This window comes from Fusarium oxysporum, chromosome VI (genome assembly GCF_013085055.1).
Source record: "Fusarium oxysporum Fo47 chromosome VI, complete sequence".
Lineage (NCBI taxonomy): Eukaryota > Fungi > Ascomycota > Sordariomycetes > Hypocreales > Nectriaceae > Fusarium > Fusarium oxysporum.
In genome coordinates this window covers 198,307-225,081 of record NC_072845.1, presented here as the reverse complement: position 1 = coordinate 225,081, position 26,775 = coordinate 198,307, and the positions used below count along the sequence as shown (strand labels likewise).

The following is a 26,775-nucleotide window of genomic DNA, read 5'->3' as shown; positions in this document are numbered from 1 at the left end:
ATTAGTCACATATATTGATATCAACGACGCGTTTTAGTTTGATATGCCATGTTCCTGGGTCCCTCAGCCACGATACTCATGAATCATGAACATAAACATTTATTACGACTGCACGCAAACATGACCCATTTCAGGCGAATTTTGCCTAGTTCTATCTTACCTATGAGTATATGGCGCATGCCATCATGCTGGCATGGAGTCAAACACCGTTATTCTTCACTTTTGCCTCCCGACATTCGAGTTATCTGATCAACATATAAGTGGCATTAGTGGTGTATAAATGTACACCATGCTAAAGCTTCGGAACCTCATCGCAAGCCTCACGATAGGGTACTTCACCTTCAGGGGTGTAACTGCCCAGTTAAACGTTCGCATTCCGCTTAACAAGGAGTTTGACAATTTTGCGACAGAGACATTGGATAATTGGAAAGTCCCTGGTTTATCGATTGCTGTTGATCGATGGCAACGAAGCCTTCGCAAAGGTATGCGCTTGACTCCCCTACGCTCTGCATCATCGACTTAATTGCATGAGTAAGGACGATACTAATGCGATATAGGGATACGGATTTGCGGCATTGCCTGATAAGCCAGTCACACCGGAAACGCTTTGGTACACCGCTTCGACTACAAAGGCACAGACGTCCCCTACTCTAGCCCACCTGATCGACTCTGGAGAGTACCCGGCTCTCGCCAACGGTTGGTCGACGACAATCTCCACAATCATTCATGACGATTTCGTGCTTCAGGACTTGTAGGCAACGGAGCATATCACCCTGGACGATGCTATAAGCCATCGCACGGGGATGGCAGCTCACGATAAAGCCTACGAGGGGCTAGTGAAAGGGGAGAAAGCCAAGTCGAAAGATATTGTCCACAACTTTAAGGAATCTACCTTTAACCACCGAACCATGGGTCAAGTACTCTTATACGAATTTGATGTATGCCACAATCTCACATGTTATTAAGATTATCACAGGCAAATGGCTTAGAGACGTGCTGAAAGAGCTGATCTGGGTGCCGCTGGATATGGACTCAACCCTTTTCGATCTCCAAGACGCAAGCCATGCCCCTAATCAACTTGCTTCGGGTTACTATTGGGACATAAAGGAAGGAAAATACGGTGAGGCTCCTTTCATAAACGTTACTGAGCTCAGCGGCGCCGGGGCAATTTTCTCAAATGTCCTCGACTTCGCTAAGTGGGTAAAATGCCTACTTCACGAGGCAGCTCCATTCTTCAAAGAGGTACACAGAGATATAAAGTCTTCAAGAATGATTGAACCCACGCAGCTGGATGAACCCAGCGACATGGTGACATATGGACTCGGCTGGCACCACAGCCTCTTTAAGGGGCATGCTATATATACTCACAGCGGAGGGGTGCACACCTATGGAGCCCAAGTCTATTGGTTGCCTAGTATCAGGTATGGCGTCGTTGCGTTCGCGAACACGGCCCTTACTTCAAATGCCGTGGAGGAAATCCTGGCATGTAACTTGATGCAGGACCGACTTAAAATCCCAGAGAACGAGCGTTCTGATGTCAAGTCTAAGTCCGACACGCCTTCCACTGTCCTACGAAATATTTACTAATTAAGTGAGATGTAAAAAGATGATGAAGGAGCTAGACCCTCCTGCAGATGAGGCTGTTGATATTCTCTACCCTGAGCGTCCTCAGCCGCCGTTGCCGCCTACTCTGAACATTACGGAGTTGGAGGGCATATCCTACGACCCAGGGTATGGACGGATTACGTTACGGGAAGACCCTCACCCTGGTGGATCAGGTGAGAAAGTTTTTGTCGCAGACCGCCACGACATGACGTGGAAGCACCAGATGAGGCTGCATCACGTTTCCGGTGACTATTGGACTATCTACCTGCCTGTTTTGGAGAATCCAGGGTATATAGTCGAGTTCGTGGCTGGGGAGTTCAAGATCGGGAGTAATGGAAAGGTGGCTGGACTGCAGGGGGGAACGAATAGGCAATTATTGGCTGTTATTAGCTGTAACGCGGCATGTTGACCCGCATACTTTGTTAGTATCATATTGTCCTCCGGCAGACTGGCCGGCTCCGCGGAGATCCCTTAATCATGGGTAGATGGTATACTACCAATTTGACCTTGAAGAAGGAAACATCTTACTGTATTATAAGTGTCAACCATAGTCGAGACTTGTTTCTTTCCTTATTTATTATATACCCATTTGTTGTTTTATAACTTGTAACAGAAAGTGTAGATGAAGTGGCAAAAGAAAATATTTTCTCGACCGATATTGCCTAACTATTTTTAAACTAGTACTGCCTAAAATGCAAAGCTGCAGTAATGAAAAACTAGTTATGCACTTTGCAAGCCATATTTCTTATTACCTTTGTTGAGCTGAGGTGATGATCTGCAAGTTTGCAAGGGCAGCTCAATAACTGTCGTCTGTTCGAACGAGTCTTGAATGTTACTCATGGACCGATCCATTCTTGTTGACATGAGAGTGCGGCAGGGGATGTCTTTCTGTCATTGTAGTCTGATGGTTGTTGAAAATGTACATGTCTGCGGTTGACAATTCTTTCAAGTTGGGCTCTGATTGCAACAGCGTGTTCGCAATCACAGAAATACACGATCCCAAGGAATCATTAGTGCGAGCGCAGATTGTCGTCAACAAGTACTTGCATGCAAGACGCAGAGGCTTAGCAAGGTGATGTTAGGGGCCCAACAAAAGAAAGGTCGCCCAGCAATGGAATGTTCGAGTTTACTCACTCCACGACAGCCGCAGCTGACACCACTGGAGAACCTACCAGTCAGTTGGTGGAGGTGTGGGGTAAATGTGGAGAGCCTGGGACTGGTTTAGCCTAGAGAGTGGGCAGCATCAATGTAGGTTAAATACAACTGATTACTTGTTATGACACGATTCTCCGTGTGCAGACGGCATTGCTCTAGTCCAAACACATTCAAAACAAGCTTGTGGAGAAACCCGACCCCTTAGTTGTGTGGAACCCTAGCAACAACCAGAAAGCGGGACTTTCGCTCTTCAGTTGTACAGTACGGAACCATATTTATATATTTGCGACCCTTGTAACCTGTATTTTGTTTCTGGATGGGCTTGGCCCATCCCTCCTAACGGAGCCTGTCACAGGAGTAATCTGATTGGTTATTTCTGAGTTACGCCGAGATTACGAAGATTGGTGTCCATCTGTCTCATTCCTTATGCACAGTCATCGCGGCTTGTTAGACGAGACGTTAGCGAGACAAAATTTGACATCCCGTTGCCGTTTCTGCAGGTATGGTGTGCATTCTCGGCTCTCGGTTTGTTGAGACACCCCGACTGTCATAAAGTCAAATAAGACATCGGTTTCTTAGAGTGCAGATCTCGTTAAAGCTAGTCTTAACCCCGGTCGTCTAAGATTGCGATATATCGGCCACGAACATAATATTAAAATGATGGTGTATTGGGAGGAGTCAAGGCCTTTGGAAGTCTCCCCAAGGGCTTAAGGAACGGGATTTGAGGCATGTCGAATTTACACACCCTCCCTTGTGCATATTTCTTGGAGGCTTGGGACATGGAGGATACTAGTAGTCTACCATCGCCATGCAGGTGGCTTTACAAGTTTGGGAGAAGAGGGACACACTCGCACAAAGGCAGAACAAGAAAAATAGGATATTTAGTACCTCCTGCCCCGCCTGCCATCCTTTTTCAGTCGACTTTCCGCCTCCTCATACACAATGAACATGATCCAATCATTATCAACAGAGCCCGGGAAACCCAAGCGAAACAGTAAGTTGCCTCGTCTCTTTCTTTCATTTAATGCTATGGATCTCCGATATATTTTATTTAACAGAAGTAAAGGGAAGGAAAGCAGGGCAAGCTATTATGATCATACTAATATAGCGTTGTTTAGAAACCAGAAGGGTTTCTACCCTTACTCCTGAACAGCTCGCCCGCAAGAGAGCCAACGATCGAGAGGCTCAGAGGGCGATACGCGTCCGCACCAAAGAGTATATAGAGCGGCTAGAGCGCGAGCTAGCGGAGCTCAAGAGCAACCAAAGTCATGATCAGACCATCCAGGATTTATTACGCCGAAATACGGCTATAGAGAGAGAGCTGATCCGACTCAAGGAGATTACGGGCGCGCCAGCAGCCTCGTTATCTTGCCATGAATCAGATCCAACTGCACGACAACTTTTATTTCCCGACGAGTTGTCAACAACAGCACCACAACCAACAACAACAACAACAACAACAACAACAACAACAACAACAACAACAACAACAACAACAGTTTGCAATGGCAACGTCAGCACTGGTAGCGCTGCCATTTCTAGCACTCACAGAGCACCATTCTCGGAGGACTACAACAGCCACCACGACTATAACCAACAATATATCCCCTTGTCTAACAACTGCGAATCCTTGGGGAGCACCATCTCCTGCGCCATCCCCTCCAACATCTCGACCTCCTCAACACCAGGCGACTATAGTGTTAGAAATATCCAGACCAGCATGACCACCTCGGTCCTTCCCTTCAGCAATACCAGCTCCTCAAATATTTGCACTATATATGATAAGGATGCCATCAAGGTAGAGTATATCGAGGTGGGCTATCTCGGCGCAATACCGCAAGCGCTTCATCAAACTGATATGAGGTATGGCAAGTAGATCAGTCATAATGAATATCTAGAAGCCAAGTTCCTCGTCAATACTCCCCCGCTTTATCCCGACACCCCTTACTCTCAACCCTCCGTAATGCATCACTAGCAGTAGCTATCTGCCTGGAACATGTAAATAATGTACTATACTCAGCCACATTCGTTAGTTCAGTAAATTACCCCGGCAGTTGAAACTGGTGCGTATCCACATGGATGTCATCGACGTGTCGCGTTGACGATCTTCTGGTCAGCTTCGGCCATAACTAACGCCGGCAGACCCAGGAGACTAGGCTACGACGACCTGCCAGATTATGGGATACGTATAACCCCGCTCTCTATGCTCTAATTCTATACCCCCATATGATGCTGCAAGCCACGAAGTATAAACCACTTCCAAGCTTAGGGTTACATCACCAAGAGACTCCCAGATAGCTGTCATGTAACTGGACAAACCTTGACATCCTAAGACAGTATGAATAAACCATTTGGGATTAGGTGATCGACCTGTATTCCGCAATTGTAATATTCAAGGCTAGTCTGTAAGATGGCATATTGTCATTGGTTGCGTCCTGGTATTAAATAGCCACTCACCGCCCGTCACGGGTGGACTTTGACCGCCGAGTGATCGTCATAAGAGGGTCGGAGTAGGCCGAAGGCGAAGGCAGCCACTTTTCTTGCTTGCTAACAGTGACAGCTCTAGCAGTTTGACCAAATTAAAACCCCGGATGTTGTCCTTGTCGAAGATTACGACTGCAGCATATATACCTTTAACAAGTCATGTTTAGCATAGAGGATACAAGGGACATAAAGCTAACTCATGATGGTTAATGTTATGATTTTGTCTCATTGGAAATGCTACCCAAGGTCCAGGGGGACTCTTGACGCCCTGACTTCACACTTCCAGGAAGACCTTCCTTTTTTTCATCTAAGATTAGATGAAAACCATGAAAAAGAGTGTGCTTTCTTAATTGTTGTTATTAAACTAGCTGTTGTAATAGAGTTTATTTTCCCCTTGATGATTGTAGTTCTCAGGAGATGGACTTACTACGTTCACAATAAACGAGGCGATGTTACCTTGTGGGTCAGGCTAGACAAGGAAAGGCCTAGGCCGTAAGTACTTTCGCCATTAGACCGCGGTCTAGAACTCGCCATGGTACCGAGGTTTGAAAAGTCCAGTTTCAATGACATATGGCCATCTTCACAGTAATGTACCGTCTCAGAGTTTTAACTTTGCTGATTGTGTTATTTCAGGTCAGATCCTGTGCATCCCACTCCTTGCTTTCCTTGAGCATCAAGTTCCTTAGCCTGGCAGGCGTGCAATAATAGTCACCGCAAAGGCAGGCAGTATGGAGGCCACGGGTTATATTTTCAAGACTAAAGGTATGTAGACATTAGCCAGCCTGAACCAGTAGTTCTTGAGCCAAGAATGCTAGTCAGTCCAGAGAATCACATCTAGCTTGTCACTTAGGAGCTGCATGACATGGACTGCGCTGCCTGAAGGGCCTTCAAGCACCAGCAAATGGTTGTGGTGGCCAGCTTGATGGAATGGAGACGCAGCAAAATATGACCAAATATGAATAACAAGAAATTTATGAATGATAACATATCAAATAACTAGTCAGATAGCAATCGCAGGAAGCCCCAGTGCTCTACAGAGTTAGGTGGATGTACAGCTATTCTTATACAATAAACCCCTCACCCCGTACCTTGCGCAATCTTATGTCCCCGATGAAATAAACGTAATTTAACTTTGGACCGCCTGTTGACTGATGGAGAGAAACAAAAGTGCCGCAAACATGCTAGCGCACTTGGCCATACGAGTCCTTCCGGGCGGAATGAATTTATGCATTTATTGACCGCCATTGCCACCCCTGGTCACACTGGGAATTTTGCATGCCCTCGTTCGTCGTTTCATGGCGGACCAAAATGGAAGATGAATCTTCAGTGCTGGCGACTACTCTTTCGTCAGATCCAAGCCGCGGACAACTCTCCAGCAAAGGTGACATAGCATGTCAGCCTCCTCATATTTCGATTGATGTCTCAGCCCGACAACTGCCGCCGCCTGACGACTCAGCGGGACATCTCTATGAATTCCACTACTTCGCAAAGCTACCGGCGGAAGTCCGAAGCAAGATTTGGAACCTGGCGTTCTCTCTATCTTCACCTCGAATATACATTCCGTACGCACGCCGAATAGAAGGAAGTGGCAGGCAGTATCCTCACTATCGACATGACTTGCCGGGACTTATGATCTTGAGCAAAGAAGTCAGGGAAATCATCATCAGAAATCGAAAACTTTCTCTCATATCGGGCAGGTATGATATCTGTAACTTGAAATATGTCGACCGCATATATGGCTGGGTGGATCCAAAACGCGACTTACTCTATATCGATCTTCATCGGCGCATCCAAGGTCATTTTTATGATATCGAAAACGTCTTTGAAACTGTAATTCTCTGTCCAAAGAACATCGGGAATGCGCTTCATTTAGAGGAACTGTCTCGTTGGTCTACAACACTATCTTGTTTTTATTCCTCAGAATCGGGCCCATCATTTTCATCGAAGGTCAAAGAACTACAACTCGTTTGCCGATCATACAACCTTCCAATCTCTAGGTTTTCGGTCGGATCACAGAACGACTTTTTGGTCTTAGACCTTGATAGGAAGAATGATGTAGATTGGCTTTTAGCATTACGGGACCGTTTTCCAAAGTGCGATATTCCTTGGAATGTTATTGAGAATGATTTTTGTCGAGAAAGAAACCTTGATTGGCAACTTGGAGTACTTAACGATTGGAGTACAGGAGTACAGGAGTTCGAGGGTCAATATCATATTCGCCTTGGCGATGCCGACAGCAAAGACGTGCGACATCTTTCTCTGCCAACGGATGTGCAAGTGGATGTTTTGGATATTCCCAATGATACTTGGGTTGATCCAGATGGTATATCGGATAGTTTACATGGCTATTTTTGGTTCATGATGCCATGGGTGGATTATGCGACTTTGGTCAGTCAGATTTGGGCCTCATCCATCGGCGTAGCAACATTTCCCGAGGTACGACGGGTTGTACAATTTCAACTGGAGGGTTAAGGCACACGATTGACAGCTTCAAGACTGAAACAACGCATGCAGTTTTAGATGAGTTTCGCAAAGCTGCCCTCAAATCAATTTATCAGATTAGGACCTAAATCCGATCTGAACTGACAATTTGCCTTCTGCATCTGATATGTTTAATATATGATTAATGTATGATATATCATACCGTATGCGAAGCTATTTTTAGCCTTGGGGCCCTGTCCTTAGGTTCTGACTAGTCCTGTTGCTGCTTCATAGCCTCCCTAGACTAATACACCCTCCCATAACCCAGCTCTTCAGTAGTTGGACCGACTCAATGCTCAATCCAAGCAGAGAATGCCGCTTTAAGGTGCATGTAGGCTTCATCAGACCAAATGCTCTCTCACCTGGCTACCAAACATGGAATAGCAATCGCATCCTATGCAAATCTTCTCAAACGTAGGAAAATGTTCTTTTAATTAATCTACCACCAAATAGGATTATCCAAACGTTCTGTTCCAAGCTTATAGTATCATTCAAGCTCACTACCTGTTACTGAGGGCTTTGTCAATAAGGCTTGAGCAAGGCATTCAGAACAGGGCAAAGTCTATATATAATACTCCTAATAAAAGGAAAGTGAAAGCAGATATAGTGTTAAGTTTTTAACTTTGGTAATAGTAGTCTATGTCGTAGTGTACTGCTCTAACTCTAATTATCCAAAGTAGAGAAGCTTCAACATAATTACAGACTCGTCTCACCAGGATGTGACAGGCTTTCCCCAAACTTCAGTGTCCAGCAGCCGACTGAATCAAAGTATTCACTGTCCCAATAACCAAACGTCATCAAACATGCACAGCAAGTCTCTGAACTAAGCTATAGTAATTACGCTCTGCTGACCCCTTAACTTGCCCCCTTTCACTAGCCAGAAGCCGTTCTTCACTACACTCAATATCAGCCCACGATAAGCTCGTGGGGCACTTACGTCTGTGTTTATATGTTAGTGTTAGCAGGTGATCAAAACTACCATATCTACAGCCTTGAGGTCTTGATAAATATGGTAACTATTGTGAAAATCACTTCAACTAGGCTTAATATGTGGAAAAGGAGTAATAGGTATTTGTGGCTAGCTGGTATAGAGGTTCCTTACGTTTCGTTAGTCACTGTGAGTAAGCGTAGCTAAGCTCAAAAGGAATAAGCCTGTTAAGTGATATATAAAGGCTTTGTTACTGGTATCGCTCTATTGATGTGAGGCTCAAGAGGATCTTTTATATAAACCGAAATCTACTCTGCTTAAAATAGTCCTAAAGATACGTAAGAAGAAATAATTTAATAAATAATAGCAGTGCTGTGGCCCTACTCGCCAGTTTCTAAGCTCCATAGTATTGCAAATAGACATACAGAAACCGGCCAACGTTGACAGTCCAAAAATGAAGTATTGGTACACGTCTGGATTACGTGTTGTTGGAAGGATTGCGGTATGAGCGAAGCTAGCCTCGAATATCCATTAATCCTTAACGGGAAAGTACCCTAGGATGGTCTTTTAATGGTGGATGACTTTTAGAATATCTGAACTGATAGTTGAGAAATGATACGGAATGGTGACTCCTGGGCCGAAGCCACCCTGCAGCAACTCTGAGCCTCGCAGCTGAAGTGCTTTTTCGGGTTACGGACGGATCGAACTTGCTTTTATTTGACGCTTATTTTTTAGTTTTGCATAGTGTAAGCCGCATGCGTTACACAGTGTCCTCATTCCATTAGGTCCGCGGCGCCATTCAGGGGTCTGGGTTCGGCCGCAATTTTGGCATCTGCCAGTTCGGGACGCACACTGTCAATACGTCAGTTTTTCGTTTCCCCCTCTAATAAATAAACTTACTGCCAGTCGCTTCGTGGTTCCTGTCGTACCAGATGAGGGCTGCAAAGCATATACAGAAATAGTCGCATGGTTCTCCTCCTTCATCTTGGCTCCTTCACTAGCCCGCTCATTCTGAATCGATGTTTGCACGAAGTCCTCAATATGTTCTAGAGAACGCTTGATGAGCTCCATGTTACTCAGCATGCTGCTAAGTTCCCATTCTGTTGGCAGCCTTTCTAAGATCACGTGAGCCCCGTGCTGCTCACAAGCAATTCGATTATACTTTTCAGCACAGTTAAGAATGGTGCGGGATGAGGAACTAATCTAGACATAGTCAGTTCTGCCGACCTTGCATCGGGGCTTATGTTAACTCACTTGACTTAAAGAATCTCGGTAGCTCCAGCTCCTAGGGTGTCTTTTGACTGAGGCGTCATATCCGGCTTGAGTAGCAAAGCCGTTCCTGGGAGGGGTTGGATAAGGGGCAAGAGGTATCTGGCCAGGAGGCAGTGGGCGGGGTTGAGAGTAAATCGGATCTGGAGGGAGGGATGGTGAAGCAGAGTGAGAATGTACTTGTCTGAAAGGAGGATGAGGCTCTTGCGTCTTCTGCTGCTGGGGTTGGCGATGCTGAGATAGAATCTCCGCCTTGACTGAGGGACTCTGGCAAAAGTTAGAGACAGGAAGAGGTGATGGAAGGCTGGCGAAAGGTGGCGGTAGAGGATCCGAGACGGCAGGTAGGCTATGTTGTCGGGGAGGGAAGGGTGAAGCTGAGAGCAGTTGATGCAATGATGGGTTCTTCCCTGTCTTAGGTAGCGTTCGATGGATAGATGCGAGAGGCAGGGAAAGTCCGGAGTCAGTCTGGACGCTGGAGAGAGGTGTATGAGTACAAGTGGCTGGCTTAGTGTCTCGAATGAACTCTGAGATGGAGGGCAGTGGCTGCCGGTTCGGAGACAGATGGTAGTCGGCATACTTTCGGGGTACAACAGAAGATGTCATACTGGAGACCTGAGCACCGGGCGATGAATGAGAATAGTCCGAATATAAACTGATTCTGTTTTATAGTGAGTGGTCGGTGTAATAACGGTTCCTGTAACCGTAGTAAGAGGGTGCCTAATAAAGCTTTCTGAAAAGTTCGCTGGACATGGACTAGCGATATCGATGATACGAGTACCGGTATGGTTGAGCAAGACGGTTTGTCGAGAGATGGTACTGCTCTGTGAGCGAACTAACTGTTATTATGGGCATGACTGACACAATCAAGACAGGATGTTGTGGCAGCTCTTATATTGGACTTCAGATCAGATAGATGTCACTGGCTAGGCATGACAACCAAATCGATCTGTCAACTACCAATGTGGCCTAGCTTTACAAGGGTCCGCGGAAATATTAAGAGTTGAAGAAGCAAATAACCCACACGCGAGAAGCGCCTCTTCAACCAGCAAGGATTTACCGAGGCTGATAATATTCAGTAAAGAAGGACCCCTCCCCGCTTAGTGGGGAAGAAAAAAGAAAAGAGAAACAAAGATCCCGGAGTACATAGCCGTCCCCCCGAAATTCTGCCTCTCTACCTATTTTCCATTCCGTCATCATGTCGTTACTTTATAAAATTGAGCAACATAATGCGCAGGTGGGAGTGAACAGACCAATAGTCAATATCTACGTGGCTCTGGCTGGCGTTAGCTTTGTTTCCTCGTCTCTGGTATGGAATTTCTTTATTAACCACTGCAATGCCCGGGCTACCATCTTGTCTGACTTTCTTTCTTTTTAGAATATGTGGCGCTTCTTTCTATTCCTTTATGTGGCATAACATTTGGGAAAGCCAGTCACACCGCTCGTGTCATGTAATAATGTCAGCACACGAGGAGTACGTGGAGGGTTAAGTATTTTCATAAAATACTTTCAGCCAAATCCCCAAACAAATTTTTCGCAATTTGATTAATGAATGTGGATTAAATACTTAAAGGAACACAGGCATATAGTGCCTACAGCAATGGGATCTTTAAGAACTGAAATTAAGCCAAGAATGGGGCATGAAATCGTGCCTTTCAATACAGAAAACGCATTCTCATATGAACATATTGTTCCCGGCACCACTAGAGCTATCCCAGCCTTACGCGCCCATTGTCTTGTTTGACAATAGGTCATCCGTGGGTAAAGACGGGCTAGACAACTCCTCAAAGATGGCGCAGCTAACAGCTGGAATATCCCGGTTGCGAGCAACAAAAGATCCTGGCCCGGGGGAGGATGCCACCGTCAGAAGTGTGTATGGATCGGGTTCCTCATTTACCCATATAGTTACGCGGAAACCCCGGCAGCAAAGTATGGTAATGTTCCCAGGCCGCGAATCAACAACATCGATTTCCCCAACAGTTAGGACTATCGGCCTCAACTTAATCGGGATGGAATGCATGTAAGATTTGTGAAAGCGCTAGCAAGTGAGACCGTCTCGGACTTGATGCGCATTGACCCCCTCTTACCCGAATCCCTGGCCACTGGATCTCGTTTTGATCTCATCCCCGGGGAAAGGAATGTGAACTGCTAATGTAACGCTGTTACTTGCGCCACTCAGTTCCCCAACAGGAATATATTGGCTTTTAGTCTTGTGTTGGGCCAGCATCTATTATATCTAGCCTGTGTAGATACACCATGAAGCCTGCACCTTCACCTTCACTGTCTACAGGGAAAACTGTTGTTTTGGGAATAAGTATGAAGTAAAATAAAATAAAAACCTGTTCTTGGCCAAAGCAATAACAATCCTCATTCCCCGATAACGACTGTTTTAATTTTCACATCCAGGGTATGGGTAATAGATCCTCAAACAAGCTAAACTGCCTGCCAAGTCTTACCAGTTAGTTTCTGCAAACCGCCTTTAATAGAACGATCTAGACTCGACATGGCTGCGACAAGGGTGGGGAAAAGGCTTGATGTATGTTCGAGAGGTAGTTGTACTCTGAGTTGGCCCAGTTTTATCTCCATCCCTTAATCGTCGCTGAAAGCGGTGATTAATGGCTGCCAAAGTGTATGCTTCCGAATCGGACCTGACACGGTAATGTGATGTTAGGTTGCTCGCAGTAGTGGGAATAATTTCTTGCGGCGACTAATAGCGCTGACGGAAGCATGTCATCTATGCCATCACATTGGTGGAGGTGTGCTCGGTGGCATTGCCTGAGTCATCCTTCAATTCTTATTCTTCAGAATGAGTCTGAATATGTGCCAGTGAGGAAAGTGAAATTGATAGGCGTGGGACCTCGCAAAACACATGATCGGCAGTGTTTACTTATCCCCCAGCTCCCTTTCGCACGAAACTCTGACCCAGGATAGGGCGTCTGCTCCTGGAGCCCTGTTCCCGAAGAGTGAGGAGGGGGCTTTTATTTAATTTATTTCATTAGTCAGTTGTCCATAGCACTACTATTTCCACCTGCTGACTTTACTACAGAAAGCTGCATCGGCGCCAGGAGACAGCAGGGGGTTGTGGAGAATTCGTAACCAGATCGAGATCGGCGGCTATTACTTAGGTAGTATGATTTGATGGGGGAGATCAGGGTCACGCCGAACATCAGGGTAGCTCCCTGTCAAATCCCAGTTTTCAGCCCGAGGCTGCACGATACCACTTGGAAATTGCGTCAAAGCGCGGCGACAAATGATATAGCTCAGCTGTACGTATTGCGGCCCATGAGCCATGTAATCCCTGGCGGAGCCCAGAATCTCGGGGAGGCGGGGTACAGGCTTGTGCTTCGAGTTGGTTGGATTCAGGGGTTGGAGTCAAAATGGGGACATGGTGGAAATGAGCTTAGGTCAGGAAGGGCAATAGAGTGGGGACAGACAACAAGCCGTTTTCGTGCTTCTTCCGTTACAGACGAAAATTACGTGCATTTCGCGTCATGGTTTATCATGGTCCGACATAGCGCCGAATGGATGCCTGCAGATGATCAATCATCTTCACACCTCGCTCGGCCGCCCTGACCATGGGTCATACTTAATACTGTATTGGGTCAAATCGGTGTACCCCATCTGCACCCTGAGGCCTTAGCAAGTCCAGATGGCTACGCTAGCGGCTAGATGCCTGACCCCAACCCTGCCTCCTCTTCAGGGTTTGCTCTGAGTGCGAGAGTATAGACATTCTACCGCCAGAACGAGGCGTTGGCCAGACGAGCCGGAGGTTGTGGTTGGGAAACGCATCAGATTGATCTCATTATTAGCCCGAGTGTGAATTTCACATCCCTGGACCCCTACTTGTTAAACCCTTCAATTGGAGTCGCAACGCAACGCTCTATTACAATACCTGTGCCCGCACGTAGAGAATGTAAACCTATTCCCTCTTGACCTCCCCATGGCCTTGGCTCTATTACATGCTCCGTTAAGCTAGTATTTAGAGTCGTTCGATTGATATCGATATCTTTTTCGACGGTAGAAACTAAATTATACAGAGCCACACACTAGGGTCGAAGATTGCATTCTTCCCGGATCCCTTGGAACTACCTTCCCAATTCTCTGACTGGCTATTTTGCTGGTACAGCCACTTGATCCTCTTATCTGAAACTTGAACTTAGACAGGAAAGGAATTTATATCAGCTGCGATTCTCAGCAGCTCGTCTAATCTAGACAAACTTAAAAATACATTTCTTAACATACCCATAAAGTCGAGCAGCCATTCTCTGTATATCGCTTACCCTATATCTGCTAGTTACAAGAGACAGGGACTATATTACTCCTGATTTTATAATATATAATAGCCGCTATGGCTAAACTGCTTTTAAATACTTATAGAAAAATTATATTAATAGCTTATTAGCTTTAAACTTATATTATATTATTATCTTAAATAGTCTTAACTTAGTAGATTATACTTTTATTTTTAATATAAGTTAAGATTACTAACTTATATAATCTTTTAATAAATTTAGTTTTATTTATATTTATATATAAGTTATTATTTTTATTAAATAAAGAATTATAAATACTAAAAGGTAAAAAGAATATTATATGTATTAGTAGTAATATTAATATTAATTTTTTAATATATTTTAATAAATACTTAACCTTAATAAATAATAATTCTTTAATTATATTTATTTTTAAATTAATAAAAATAAGATATAAGGCTATTAGTATTATTTTTTAATATATAGTTTTTTTATATTTTTATTAAACTCTTATATTAATTTTCTTATAATATAATAATAATATAATAGTTAGGTTTCTAAACAGGTAAACTAGTCTATACTAGGTTTATATTTGCAGATAATATAGGGCATAATGCTAAGTAATGCAAAGTATTATATCTCTTAATAATTAAGTAATATATATTAGGCTTATTAATATAAAGATACTTTATTAATAGCTAGTAAGCTAAGTTCTATCTACTGCTAAATAAATATATATATATACTAGGGGATATATAAGTTAAATATAATTAGTTTAACTCTATTTATCTTTCTTTATTATATAAGTTAAATAGCATATATTTAACTTATTATAGGGTAGGTAGCTATTAATTAGGAGAAAAAGTAGGGCACTTATTTATATGCGTTAGAATGTATTAGGTTATAATATAATTTCTCCCCTCTCTAAGGTCTTGTCCTTAAGGCCTATAAGCAACTAAGCGTGAAATCTATAGGTATAATTTAAACTTACCCCTGTAAATATTTTTCTATGCTAATAATATATTTAGTTATATTTCTAAGTATATTAACTATCCTAAAGTGGCTTCTAAGTGTTATAAAGATATTTCTAACTTAATTTATAAATTTAGTTTTAAGATGCCTTATTACTTTACCTGCTTTTATGCTAATTATCCCTAGTATATAGTTTTAGAAGGCAAATAGTAATATAATTTTTATATCTCTAAGAAGTATATTAATTATAACTTTAGTAGTATAACTTCTTAAGCTTATATATCTATCTTAAGGTACTTCCTTTCTTATTTATTCTTACTAATTTTCTTATAGTTATAAGGGTATTATATAAAAAGAATTATATTAATAAGCAGAAAGAGCAGGCTAAGGCTAACCTCTAGGAGGCTCTTGCCTGCCTTTAATGCTTATATTGCCAGGAAAAGTATTTATATAAAAAGGCTATTAAAATAATCTATTATAGTTATAAGGATCTTAATGAATTAGAGGCATTAGAAAATTAAGAGTTAGCTAATTATTAGGCTGTAGAATTTTCTGCTTTAAATAATATTTAGTTATTAGAAGATTATAATATTATTAACTAGAGTGCTATATTAGATTCTTTTTTCCTTAGGGCTAATAGAAGTTCTTTAGAAGTTACTAGGTATTAATAAGGTATTTTAGTAGTTTTTATATATTTTTATTTTCTAGGTAGTTTTTTTATTTTATTAAATATTCTTTTTTACTATTTTTTATATATATGCCTTTGATTTTTTTTATTTTATAGACTTTTAGTCTTTTTACTTTTATTAGTTTATTATTTATCTTAACTTATATTATGCCTTTTGCTAATTTAAGTAATAAAATATAAAAGATTAAATAAAGCCTAACTTTTAGTAATAAGTCTAATTTATAATTACTTTTTAAGACCTTTTTAATAATTTTATAAGGTCTAATATATTTAAAGTTAAGTTTATAACTTAGTTATTTTATAGTAATATTTTTTATAAATAGGTATATTATATCTCCCTCTAAAAAGGTAGGACCTCTTACTCTTTTAGGGTTATAATACTATTATATCCTTTTTCTTATAAATTCTAGTTTTATTTAGAGTTTATTATATAGATTCTTTAAATTATTACTTTTAATAATTACTATAGGGTTAGTAGTTTTAGGTTTTTATATATTATAATATATATTTAATATAAATCTGAAATTAGTATAGGCTAGTATAAGCTTTATATTCTTATTATAGGTAGTATTATATGCTAATTAGGCATATAATAGCTTTTTAACCTAATTATTTTATTTATAGTTAATATAATACTAAAGGTATTATTTTAGTACTTAGTTTATTTATTCTATCTGCTTATTTACTTAAGGTCTAAATACTATAGTAAGCTAGTAATTTAGTTCTAGTAGTGTTATAAGTACTTATTAAAACTTAGCTATAAATATAAGTCCTCTATCTGAAAGGATTTCTATTAGTAATCTATATATATTAATAATATTTTTATAGAAGATATATATAAGTTCTTTTATATTTATTACCTCTCTATAGGGTAGGTAATATAAGAACTTTATAAGTTAATTTATTATAATTATAATATTATTATAAAAAATTCTAGTTAAAGGTTTTTCTAATAGGGGTAACTTAGTTATAAAATCTATTATAATTAAGTCCTATAGTTATTATATTACTAGTAGTAGTTATAATTCTTTATATAATTTATATTATTATAACTTAGTTTTTATATAGAGGTTATATTATTTAACTGTTTTTTCTATTTCTTTTCTTAAGACCTTATAGCCTTATTATAATAATTTTTTAAAGGTCTTAGTAATACCTTAGTATCTATATAGTAGGTATATATAGAATTCTTAGATAAATTCCTATAGATCCCCTAGGATTTCTTTAATTACCTTTACTTCTATTTATCTTAATATTTATATTTACTAGGTAAATTAGTATTTTCCCTTATTATTTTTTTCTAGTATTTATTCTTTTACTTTAATAGTACTAATATTATAATCTAGTTATTAATTAATTATATCTACTCTTTTATTTTTAGATCCTTTGCAGTAAATAATTATAAAATTAAACTTATATAAGTATTCTATATAGTATAGCTATTATTAGTTAAGTTTATATATTATAGTAAAGTATAAAATATTCTAGTAGTTAATATAAACCTTAACCTAGTGCTTACTTCCTATTAAGTAATATCTAAATTCTTTAAAATAGTTAATAATTACTAGGAACTCTTTATTATAGATTAGGTAGTTAAGTTTTACTTTATATAGCTTATATAAATAGAAGGTAATAGGGTATAATTTTCTTATGTTATCTTATTAACTGATTTATCCTCCTAGTATAAAATCTAATAAATTTATTTCTAGTTTAATCTCCTTATTAGGATTAAATATTACTAATATAGGTTTACTAAGGATTAATTATTTAAGCCTATTAAAGGCTTCTTATGCCTTATTATTTTAGGCAAAGGGCTTATCCTTCTTTATAAGTTCTATTAAGGGGTTTATAATCTTATTAAAGTCCTTAATAAATTATCTATAGTAGTTAGTAAAGCCTAAGAAGGCTTATATTTCCTTAATATTACTAGGTATTTTTTATTTTACTACTATAAATACTTTTTTCTTCTCTATTTGGATTTCTCTAGGTATAATAATATATCTTAAAAAATCTACCTTTATAATATAAAAGTAACTTTTCTTTAGTTTAATTAGTAGCTTAGTATCTTATAGTATTTTTAAAACCTTATAGATATATTCTTTATATTTCTTTTTGCTATTTAAAAAGATTAGGATATTATCTAGGTAATAGACTATAAAGATATTAAGATATTATTAAAGTATATTATTAATTATCTGCTAAAATGTTATAGGTATATTAATAAGACTAAATAGCATTATTATATATTTAAAAAGTCTGAATCTGGTTTTAAATGCTATTTTCTATTTATCTTCTTTCTTAATATGGATTAAATTATATGCTCCCTTTAGGTTTAGAGCAGTAAAGATCTTTTTGCCTTATAATTAATCCTTAAGTTTTATAATAAGTAGAAGTAGGGTTTAGTCTTTAATGGTTTTTATATTAACTAGTTAGTAGTTAATAATAGGTCTATCTTTTCTATTTTTTTTTAGTATAAAGAATATAAATAATATAGAGGATAAGCTAGATTCCCTAATATAGCCTTTTGCTAGTATCTTATTAATATATTTCTTTTATATTTATAACTCTCTTTTATTAAGTAGATATAACTTCTAAAATAATAAGTTATTATCTATAAGATTAATTTCATAGTCTTATTAGCTATATTTAGGGACTCTTATTTCTAATTCTTCTCTAAATAGTTTATTATATATCTAATATTCTTCTAGAATATTCTTTAGTTAGTCCTGGCTTATAGTTAGTAGTCTATCTTTTCATAGATCTTATTATTAGAGAATACCTAGGATCTCTGTTTTATTTCTCTGGCCTTTCTTATGCTTATATTATACTCCTTTTAGAGGTAGTAGAATCTTTATTTTATGCCGGTTTATACTTTCTTTTTTAGTTATAAATTAAGATCTCTTCTTACTTATTATAATTATTTTACTATTACTATTAGGGTTACTAGGAAAGGTAACCTGGCTAGTCCTTTAGTTAATATATAGGTTTTATTATTTAAGCTAGTTTATACTAAGTAGAATATTTATATTCTCTCCTAAAGGGTATAATATTAAAGCTTATCTCTTAGTTCTTTCCTTTAATATAGACCTTAAGGTAATTAATCTCTTAATCTATAATATTATTATTATAATTAAAGTATTATCCTTCTGTATTTATAAGTTAATATAATAATTACTTTTTCTTTTATAATAGTCCTAGCTTTATAATTATTCTTAGATTAATAAAGTTTTTTTTTACTTTATAATTAATTTATATATTTAGCTATCTTCTTTTAATCTAAGCTTATAGTACTAGGCAATTAGGTTTATTATCTTATATAGCTCTTAGAGTACTTATAGGTCTAAGTCTTTCTTATCTTATATTATTATATTCTTATGGCTTTATTATTATAGGAAGTATATAGCTTTTCCTGAGTTTATAAGGTATAGTAATTTATAATTCTTATTATTATAATTAATTTCCTTATAGTATTTAAAAGTATCTTCTAACTTATTTCCTAATATTTCCTTATTTTCTAGTTATTTCCTTACTAACTATTTAGTTTTTTATTTCTATTATTTTTTTGCAGTTAACTCTTCTTTAAGTTTATTACTAACTAGGACCTAATTAGGTCCTTTACTAAGGTTAATAGGTTTAAGGATATATTCTTACTCTAAATATTTCTTATTATAGAAATATTTTTCTAGTTATTTATAAGCTTCTTATGTATATTTATCTTTTTCTCTGTAATTATATTTTCCTAGATTAATAAACTTAATCTTTCCTTTTTAGATTTCTTTTAAGGTTAGGGCTTTAAACTCTTTCTTAGCTTTTATAATTCCTTGCATTATTTATTTAATTCCTTGGCAGAGGTTCTTATTCTTCTAAATCTCGCGGTAATAGGCTATATTAAATTATAGTTCTAATACTCTGAGATTATTATGCCAGATAAAGGATATATATCCTTTTATTTCTTCCTTAAGATAGGGTTTATTATTAGGTATTCTAGGAATTATAATTAGAAAATAGTTATTATTAAGCTTTTCTTATTTATATATATTATATTAATAATACTTATAAGAAATCTATAATATTTATTTATATTATTTATAAGTAGGAAGTATTTAAATATTATCCTATTAGTTATATTTTTCTTTCTTATATAGTAGATTTATGGCATTATTAGTATAATATATTTTAATTAGTATTATTTTTAATTTATTAGTATTTTTATATTTTCTGGCTTCCTATAGGTAGAAATCTTTATATAAGGTATATATTTGGCTTCTAAATTTATTATAAAGTAGTTTATATTTTTATTTTTACTTTTATTTAAGTTATTTATCTTATTTGCAGAGGTCTTATATTACTTATTTAGCTGCTTTTCCTCTATGTCTTATACTTTAGGCATTCTAATACTTCTTTATATAGATATAATTTCTGGCTTTATATTCTTTTTTTTAAGCTTTTTTTATACTTTATAGAGTAGTTCTAACTGGAATATTATTAATCTATTAGAGTACTTTAGGCTGCTTACCCTTATTAGGGGTAGCTTCTTTCTCCTATAGACCTTTAAGGTATTTCCTAATTTCTTATTTTAAAAGTCTTTATTCTCTTATTATGCCTAGGGTTTTATTTGCGCTATATTTCCCTTATATATATTATTATTAGAATACTTCTTTTACTTCTTGCTTCTTTTATCTATTTTCTTTTTTTCTTTTAAGGTACTAAGTATAAAATTTTGCTTTTTCCTTCTCTTAGTATTCTAGGTCTATCTATCTTTCCTTATAATATTTATTAATCTTTATTTAATATAGTAATAGAATTTAGGGTATATTTCTAGTCCTTATATCTTCCTCTATTAGGAATTTATCTTATAGTTCCTAGATTAAGCTATCTAAGTAAGGGTTTTATCTTATTATTACTTTACTTTCTTTATATAGGGTTATTATATTATAGAGGCTTTATATTATACCTAATATCTAGGTTTATATAGCTATCTAGGGGTCCTATTTATTAGTTACTCCTAGTATATACTTACCTTAGTTAGGATCTTTAGGTTTCTTAGGTTTTAGATATCTATTAGTAATATATCCGAATTGGTTATAGTTATAATATTTAACCTTAGATATATTGCAAGGTTTCCTATTATTATCTTATTATATGGCCCTAAGGACTATAGGTCTAGGCTTAGTGCTATATTAAGTATTAATATGTTATTTGCATCTTTAGTTAGCATTTTATTATTTTATATTCTACCGGGGGTTATATAATCCCCTATGTTTTTCTACTTATTTTTCTTTGTATTATTTATATTACTAATTATTAATTTCTATAGTAATACTAATAAGTTTATTTAGATCCTTAGGTTTAGGCCTAATATTTATTATAGCATCTTTAACTTTAGACTTAAGTCCTAAGTATACTTATATTATATAGGCTTCTTTGCCTTAGTTTAATTTAGCTGCCTAGTAGTAGTATTTAGCTAGGTAATTTATAGCTAATCCTCTTTATTTAAGTTATTAGATTTTTATTTTTACTATTTATTTTTTATTTATAATTCTAAAGGTATTTCTAAGTTTAGACTTAAAATATTTATATTTCTTATAGATATATTTAGTTATTTACTTTTATTTATTTGGCAGGTTATTAATATAATTATAGATAATAGGTTTTATTATTTATAGCGCCTTATCTTTAAGGAATCCTATTTTATATTAGACTTATAGTTCTTTAGTAATAAACTAAATTAGGTAATATATTTAGTAACTCTAGAGACTAATAAGGAATCCTTATAATTTATTAGTATTACTATTAAATAAGTTAGGCTAATAAGGTCTAAGGATTTCTCTAAGGTCTTTTTTAGTAATAGTAAGAACTATAATATATTTAATATATTCCTTATATAGCTTCTAATTATTCTTAGCTGTCTTTCTAAGTAACTCTATAATCTTAGTAAGATTAGCTACCTTCTTCTCTAAAGCCTTAATCTTATTCTATATGATTTTGGCGTTATTCTTAGTGTTATCTAAGAGGATATTATATTATTTTCCTAGGTTATAAAGTCTTTTCTTAAGTTTCTTAACTTTATCCTTATAGGAGTTTAGGTAGATAGAAGGACTTTAAATCTCATCTTCTTTATCTGTTTCTATTAGAACCTCCTGCAGTTCTTCTGCAAGGAGTTATACTTCCTTAGGGGGGGTATTATACTAGGTATATCCTGCAGTTAAAGGGCAGCTTAGAGTAGTAAGTGCTATTACATAGATATTACTTAGCGTTATATAGTATAGTCTAAATAAGAGCTATTAATATGTAATGGTTAGGTTTCTAAATAGGTAAATTAGTCTGTATTAGGTTTATATTTATAAATAATATAAGGCATAATGCTAAGTAATACAAAGTATTATATCTCTTAATAATTAAGTAATATATATTAGGCTTATTAATATAAAGATGCTTTATTAATAGCTAGTAAGCTAAGTTCTATTTACTACTAAATAAATATATATATATACTAGGGGATATATAAGTTGAATGTGGTTAGTTTAACTCTATCTATCTTCCTTTATTATATAAGTTAAATGGCATATATTTAACTTATTATAGGGTAGGTAGCTATTAATTAGGAGAAAAAGTGGGGCACTTGTTTATATGTATTAGAATATATTAGGTTGTAATAAATAATATATAAAACTTCTTAATAAAGTATAATATATTTAATAAGTATATTTATAAAATAAATATATTTATTATAAATCTCTTATTTTATATTATTATTATTTAATTAGATACTTCTTAAATACTAAGTATATTATAATATTTATATAAAATTAAAAATATTTTTACTTTTTAGGCCTTTTAAAAAACTTAAAATTAAGTTTTTAATAAATTATATAAATTTATAAAATTAAATATAATACCCTTTATAATTAAGAAAATAATATTTAACTATATATTAATTAGATTTTAAAGTTATATTAATTATTTTACTTATTTATATTAATAATATATTAATATTTAGCTAATTTATATAATAGTAAATTTCTAATTATAAATAAATTAAGTTATACTAAGTTTATTATTAGCAGATTATATAAGGTATATAACTAAGTTAATTAAAGTATTATAGCTCTTAATAATAGATTTAATATATATTAAAGTTAATTAATATAAAAAAGTTTTATTAATAACTAGTTATAATAATTAGGTTTTTAAACAGGTAAACTAGTTTATACTAGGTTTATATTTATAGATAATATAAGGCATAATATTAAGTAATATAAAGTATTATATCTCTTAATAATTAAGTAATATATATTAGGCTTATTAATATAAAAATACTTTATTAATAGCTAATAAGCTAAGTTTTATTTACTACTAAATAAATATATATATATACTAAGAGATATATATGTTAAATATAATCGGTTTAACTCTATTTATCTTCCTTTATTATATAAGTTAAATAGTATATATTTAACTTATTATAGGGTAGGTAGTTATTAATTAGGAGAAAAAGTAAGGCACTAGGTTTATATATATTAAAATATATTAGGTTATAATATAATCTCTTCCCTCTCTAGGGTCTTATCCTTAAGGCCTATAAGTAATTAAGCATAAAATTTATAAGTATAACCTAAACTTATTCTTATAAATATTTTTTCTAAATTAATAATATATTTAGTTATATTCCTAAGTATATTAACTATCCTAGAGTAACTTCTAAGTATTATAAAGATATTTCTAACTTAATTTATAAATTTAGTTTTAAGATACCTTATTATTTTACTTATTCTTATATTAATTATCCTTAATATATAGTTTCTAAGGGTAAGTAATAATATAATTTCTATATATCTAAGAAGTATATTAACTATAACTTTAGTAATATAACTTCTTAAGCTTATATATTCTTTTTTATAGAGGTATTTTACTTACTTTTTTTCTTACTGATTTTATAGTTATAAGGGTATTATATAAAAAGGATTATATTAATAAGTAGAAAAAGCAGGCTAAGGCTAATCTCTAAGAGGCTTTTACCTATCTCTAGTATTTATATTATTAGGAAAAGTATCTTTATAAGAAGGCTACTAAAATAATATATTATAATTATAAAGATCTTAATAAATTAGAGGTATTAGAGAATTAAGACTTAGCTAATTATTAGGCTGCAGAGTCCTTTGCTTTAAATAACATTTAATTATTAGAAGATTATAGTATTATTAACTAGACTATTATATCTAATTCTTTTTTCCTTAGGGCTAATAAAAGTTCTTTAAGAGTTATTAAGTATTAGTAAGGTATTTTATTAGTTCTTATATATTTTTACTTTTTAGGTAGTTTTTTTATTTAATTAAATATATCTTTTACCTATTAATCTTTTATATATCTCTAATTACCTTTGCTTTATAGACTTCTAGTCTTATAATCTATTATAATTTATTACTAGTTTTAATATATATTATATTAGCAGCTAATTCTAATATTAAAATATAATAAATTAGATAATATCTAATATTTAGAGGTAGATCTAATTTATATTAATCCTCTCTTATTTTCTATTTAATCTTAATTAGTCCTAAGTACTTATAGTTTAATTTATAACTTAGTTAATTTATCTTAATATTTTTAGTAGATAAGTAGATTATATTCCCTTCCTTAAAGGTTAGTCCCTTTAACCTTTTAGGGTTATAATATCTCTATATCCTTTTTCTAATAAATTCTAGTTTTATTCTAAGTTTATTATATATTTCCTTTAGCTTATTACTTATAATAATAGCTGCTAGGTTTATATTCTTAGATTCTTAAGTATTATAATATATATTAGGTATAAATCTAGTATTTATATTAAGTAGTATAAGTTTTATATTTTTATTATAGGCAGTATTATAAACTAACTAGGCATTTAGTAGTTTCTTAAACTAGTTATCTTATTTATAGTTAATATAATACTAAAGATATTATTATAATACTTAATTTATTTATTTTATTTAGCTATCTGCCTATAATCTAAAAGCTATTATAAGTTAGTATCTAACTCCTATAAGTACTATAAGTAATTACTAAAATTTAGAGGTAAATATTAGTCCTCTACTTAATAGGATTTTTTTTAGTAATTCTTATTCTCTTATTACTTTATTATAGAAAATATAGGCTATAACTTCTGTATTTATTACCTCTCTATAGGGTAGGTAAATTAAAAATTTTATAAGTCTATTTATAATAACTATAATACTATTATAAAAGATTCTAGTTAAGGGGTCTTTAAATAATAGTAATTTAGTTATAAAGTCTATTATAATTAAACTCTATAATTACTTTATAATTTTAATTAATTATAATTCTCTATAAAGTTTATATTATTATATTTTTATTTTAGTATAAATATTATATTTTTTAATAACCTCTTTTACTACCTTTTATATAATTTAATATTCTTATTATATTAATTACTTTAAGGTTTTAATAACTCCTTAATATCTATATAATAGGTATATATAAAATTCTTAGATAAACTCCTATAAATCTCCTAAGATCTCCTTAGTAGTTATTATTTATATTTACCTTAGTATTTATATTTATTAAGTAAATTAATATTCTCCCTTATTATTCTTTTTTAATACTTATTTCCTTACTTTAATAGTATTAGTATTATAATCTAGCTATTAGCTAATTATATCTGCTTTTCTATTTTTAAATCCCTTATAATAAATAATTATAAAATTAAACTTATATAGGTATTTTATATAATATAATTATTATTAGTTAAGTTTATATATTATTATAAAGTATAAGATATTTTAATAATTAATATAAACCTTAACCTAGTATTTACTTCTTATTAAGTAGTATTTAAACTCTTTAAAATAGTTAATAATTATTAAAAACTTTTTATTATAAATTAAATAATTTAATTCTACTTTATATAAATAAAAGGCAATAAGATATAACTTTCTTATATTATCTTATTAATTAATTTATCCTCCTAATATAAAATTTAATAAGTCTATTTCTAATTTAATTTCTTTATTTAAATTAAATATTACTAATATAGGTTTACTAAGGATTAATTATTTAAGTCTATTAAAGGCTTCTTATGCCTTATTAATCTAGGTAAAGGGTTTATCCTTTTTTATAAGTTTTATTAAAGGGTTTATAATCTTATTAAAGTCCTTAATAAATTATCTATAATAATAAGTAAAGCCTAAAAAGGCTTATATTTCCTTAATATTATTAAGTACTTTTTACTTTGCTATTATAGATATTTTCTTTTTTTCTATTTAAATTTCTCTAGATATAATAATATATCCTAAAAAGTCTATCTTTATAATATAAAAGTAACTTTTCTTTAGTTTAACTAATAACTTAATATCTTATAATATTTTTAAAACCTTATAAATATATTCCTTATATTTTTTTTTTTATTATCTAAGAAAATTAGGATATTATTTAAGTAATAAACTATAAAGATATTAAGGTATTATTAAAGTATATTATAAATTATTTATCAAAATATTATAAGTATATTAGTAAGACTAAAGGGTATTACTAGGTATTTAAATAATTTAAATTTAGTTTTAAATACTATCTTTTATTTATCTCCTTTCTTAATATAAATAAGATTATATACTCCTTTAAGGTTTAAAGCTATAAAGATTATTTTACCTTATAGTTAATTCTTAAGTTTTATAATTAATAAAAGTAAGGTCTAATTTTTATTAGTACATATATTAACTAGTTAATAATTTATAATTAATTAATTCTTTTTATTTTTCTTTAATATAAAGAATATTATTAATACTACTAATAAGCTTAATTCTTTAATATAGCCTTTTTATAATATATTATTAATATATTTTTATTAAATTTATAATTCTCTTTAATTAAGTAAATATAGCTTTTAAAATAGTAATTTCTTATCTATAAGGTTAATCTTATAATCCTATTTATTATATTTTAATAAT

General features: G+C 33.7%; 4 protein-coding genes across 4 annotated transcripts; 3 read left to right on the top strand and 1 right to left on the bottom strand.

Moving 5' to 3' along the window:
* Positions 1–289: 289 nt before the first annotated feature.
* On the top strand, positions 290–2,014 carry FOBCDRAFT_240584 (beta-lactamase/transpeptidase-like protein; the record flags this gene model as incomplete). The annotated part of the gene is made up of 4 exons (XM_059610316.1): positions 290–367; positions 558–751; positions 849–1,547; positions 1,597–2,014. The coding sequence occupies 4 exons, from the start codon at positions 290–292 to the stop codon at positions 2,012–2,014; spliced, it is 1,389 nt and encodes a 462-aa protein (XP_059467311.1).
* Positions 2,015–3,702: 1,688 nt separating this feature from the next.
* FOBCDRAFT_294097 (uncharacterized protein) lies at positions 3,703–4,636 on the top strand (the record flags this gene model as incomplete). Its single annotated transcript, XM_054704893.1, has 2 exons — positions 3,703–3,754; positions 3,879–4,636. 2 exons carry the CDS (start codon positions 3,703–3,705, stop codon positions 4,634–4,636), a joined length of 810 nt encoding a protein of 269 aa, XP_054560868.1.
* A 1,916-nt stretch (positions 4,637–6,552) lies between these two features.
* Positions 6,553–7,721, top strand: FOBCDRAFT_294093 (uncharacterized protein; the record flags this gene model as incomplete). Its single annotated transcript, XM_031187501.3, has 1 exon — positions 6,553–7,721. One exon carries the CDS (start codon positions 6,553–6,555, stop codon positions 7,714–7,716), a length of 1,164 nt encoding a protein of 387 aa, XP_031038636.2. The 3' UTR covers positions 7,717–7,721.
* A 1,193-nt stretch (positions 7,722–8,914) lies between these two features.
* FOBCDRAFT_320153 (uncharacterized protein) lies at positions 8,915–10,748 on the bottom strand. The gene is made up of 3 exons (XM_059612040.1): positions 9,908–10,748; positions 9,554–9,856; positions 8,915–9,505 (listed from the first exon to the last, which is right to left on the bottom strand). Exons 1-3 carry the CDS (start codon positions 10,523–10,525, stop codon positions 9,344–9,346), a joined length of 1,083 nt encoding a protein of 360 aa, XP_059465048.1. The 5' UTR covers positions 10,526–10,748; the 3' UTR covers positions 8,915–9,343.
* Positions 10,749–26,775: the final 16,027 nt, after the last annotated feature.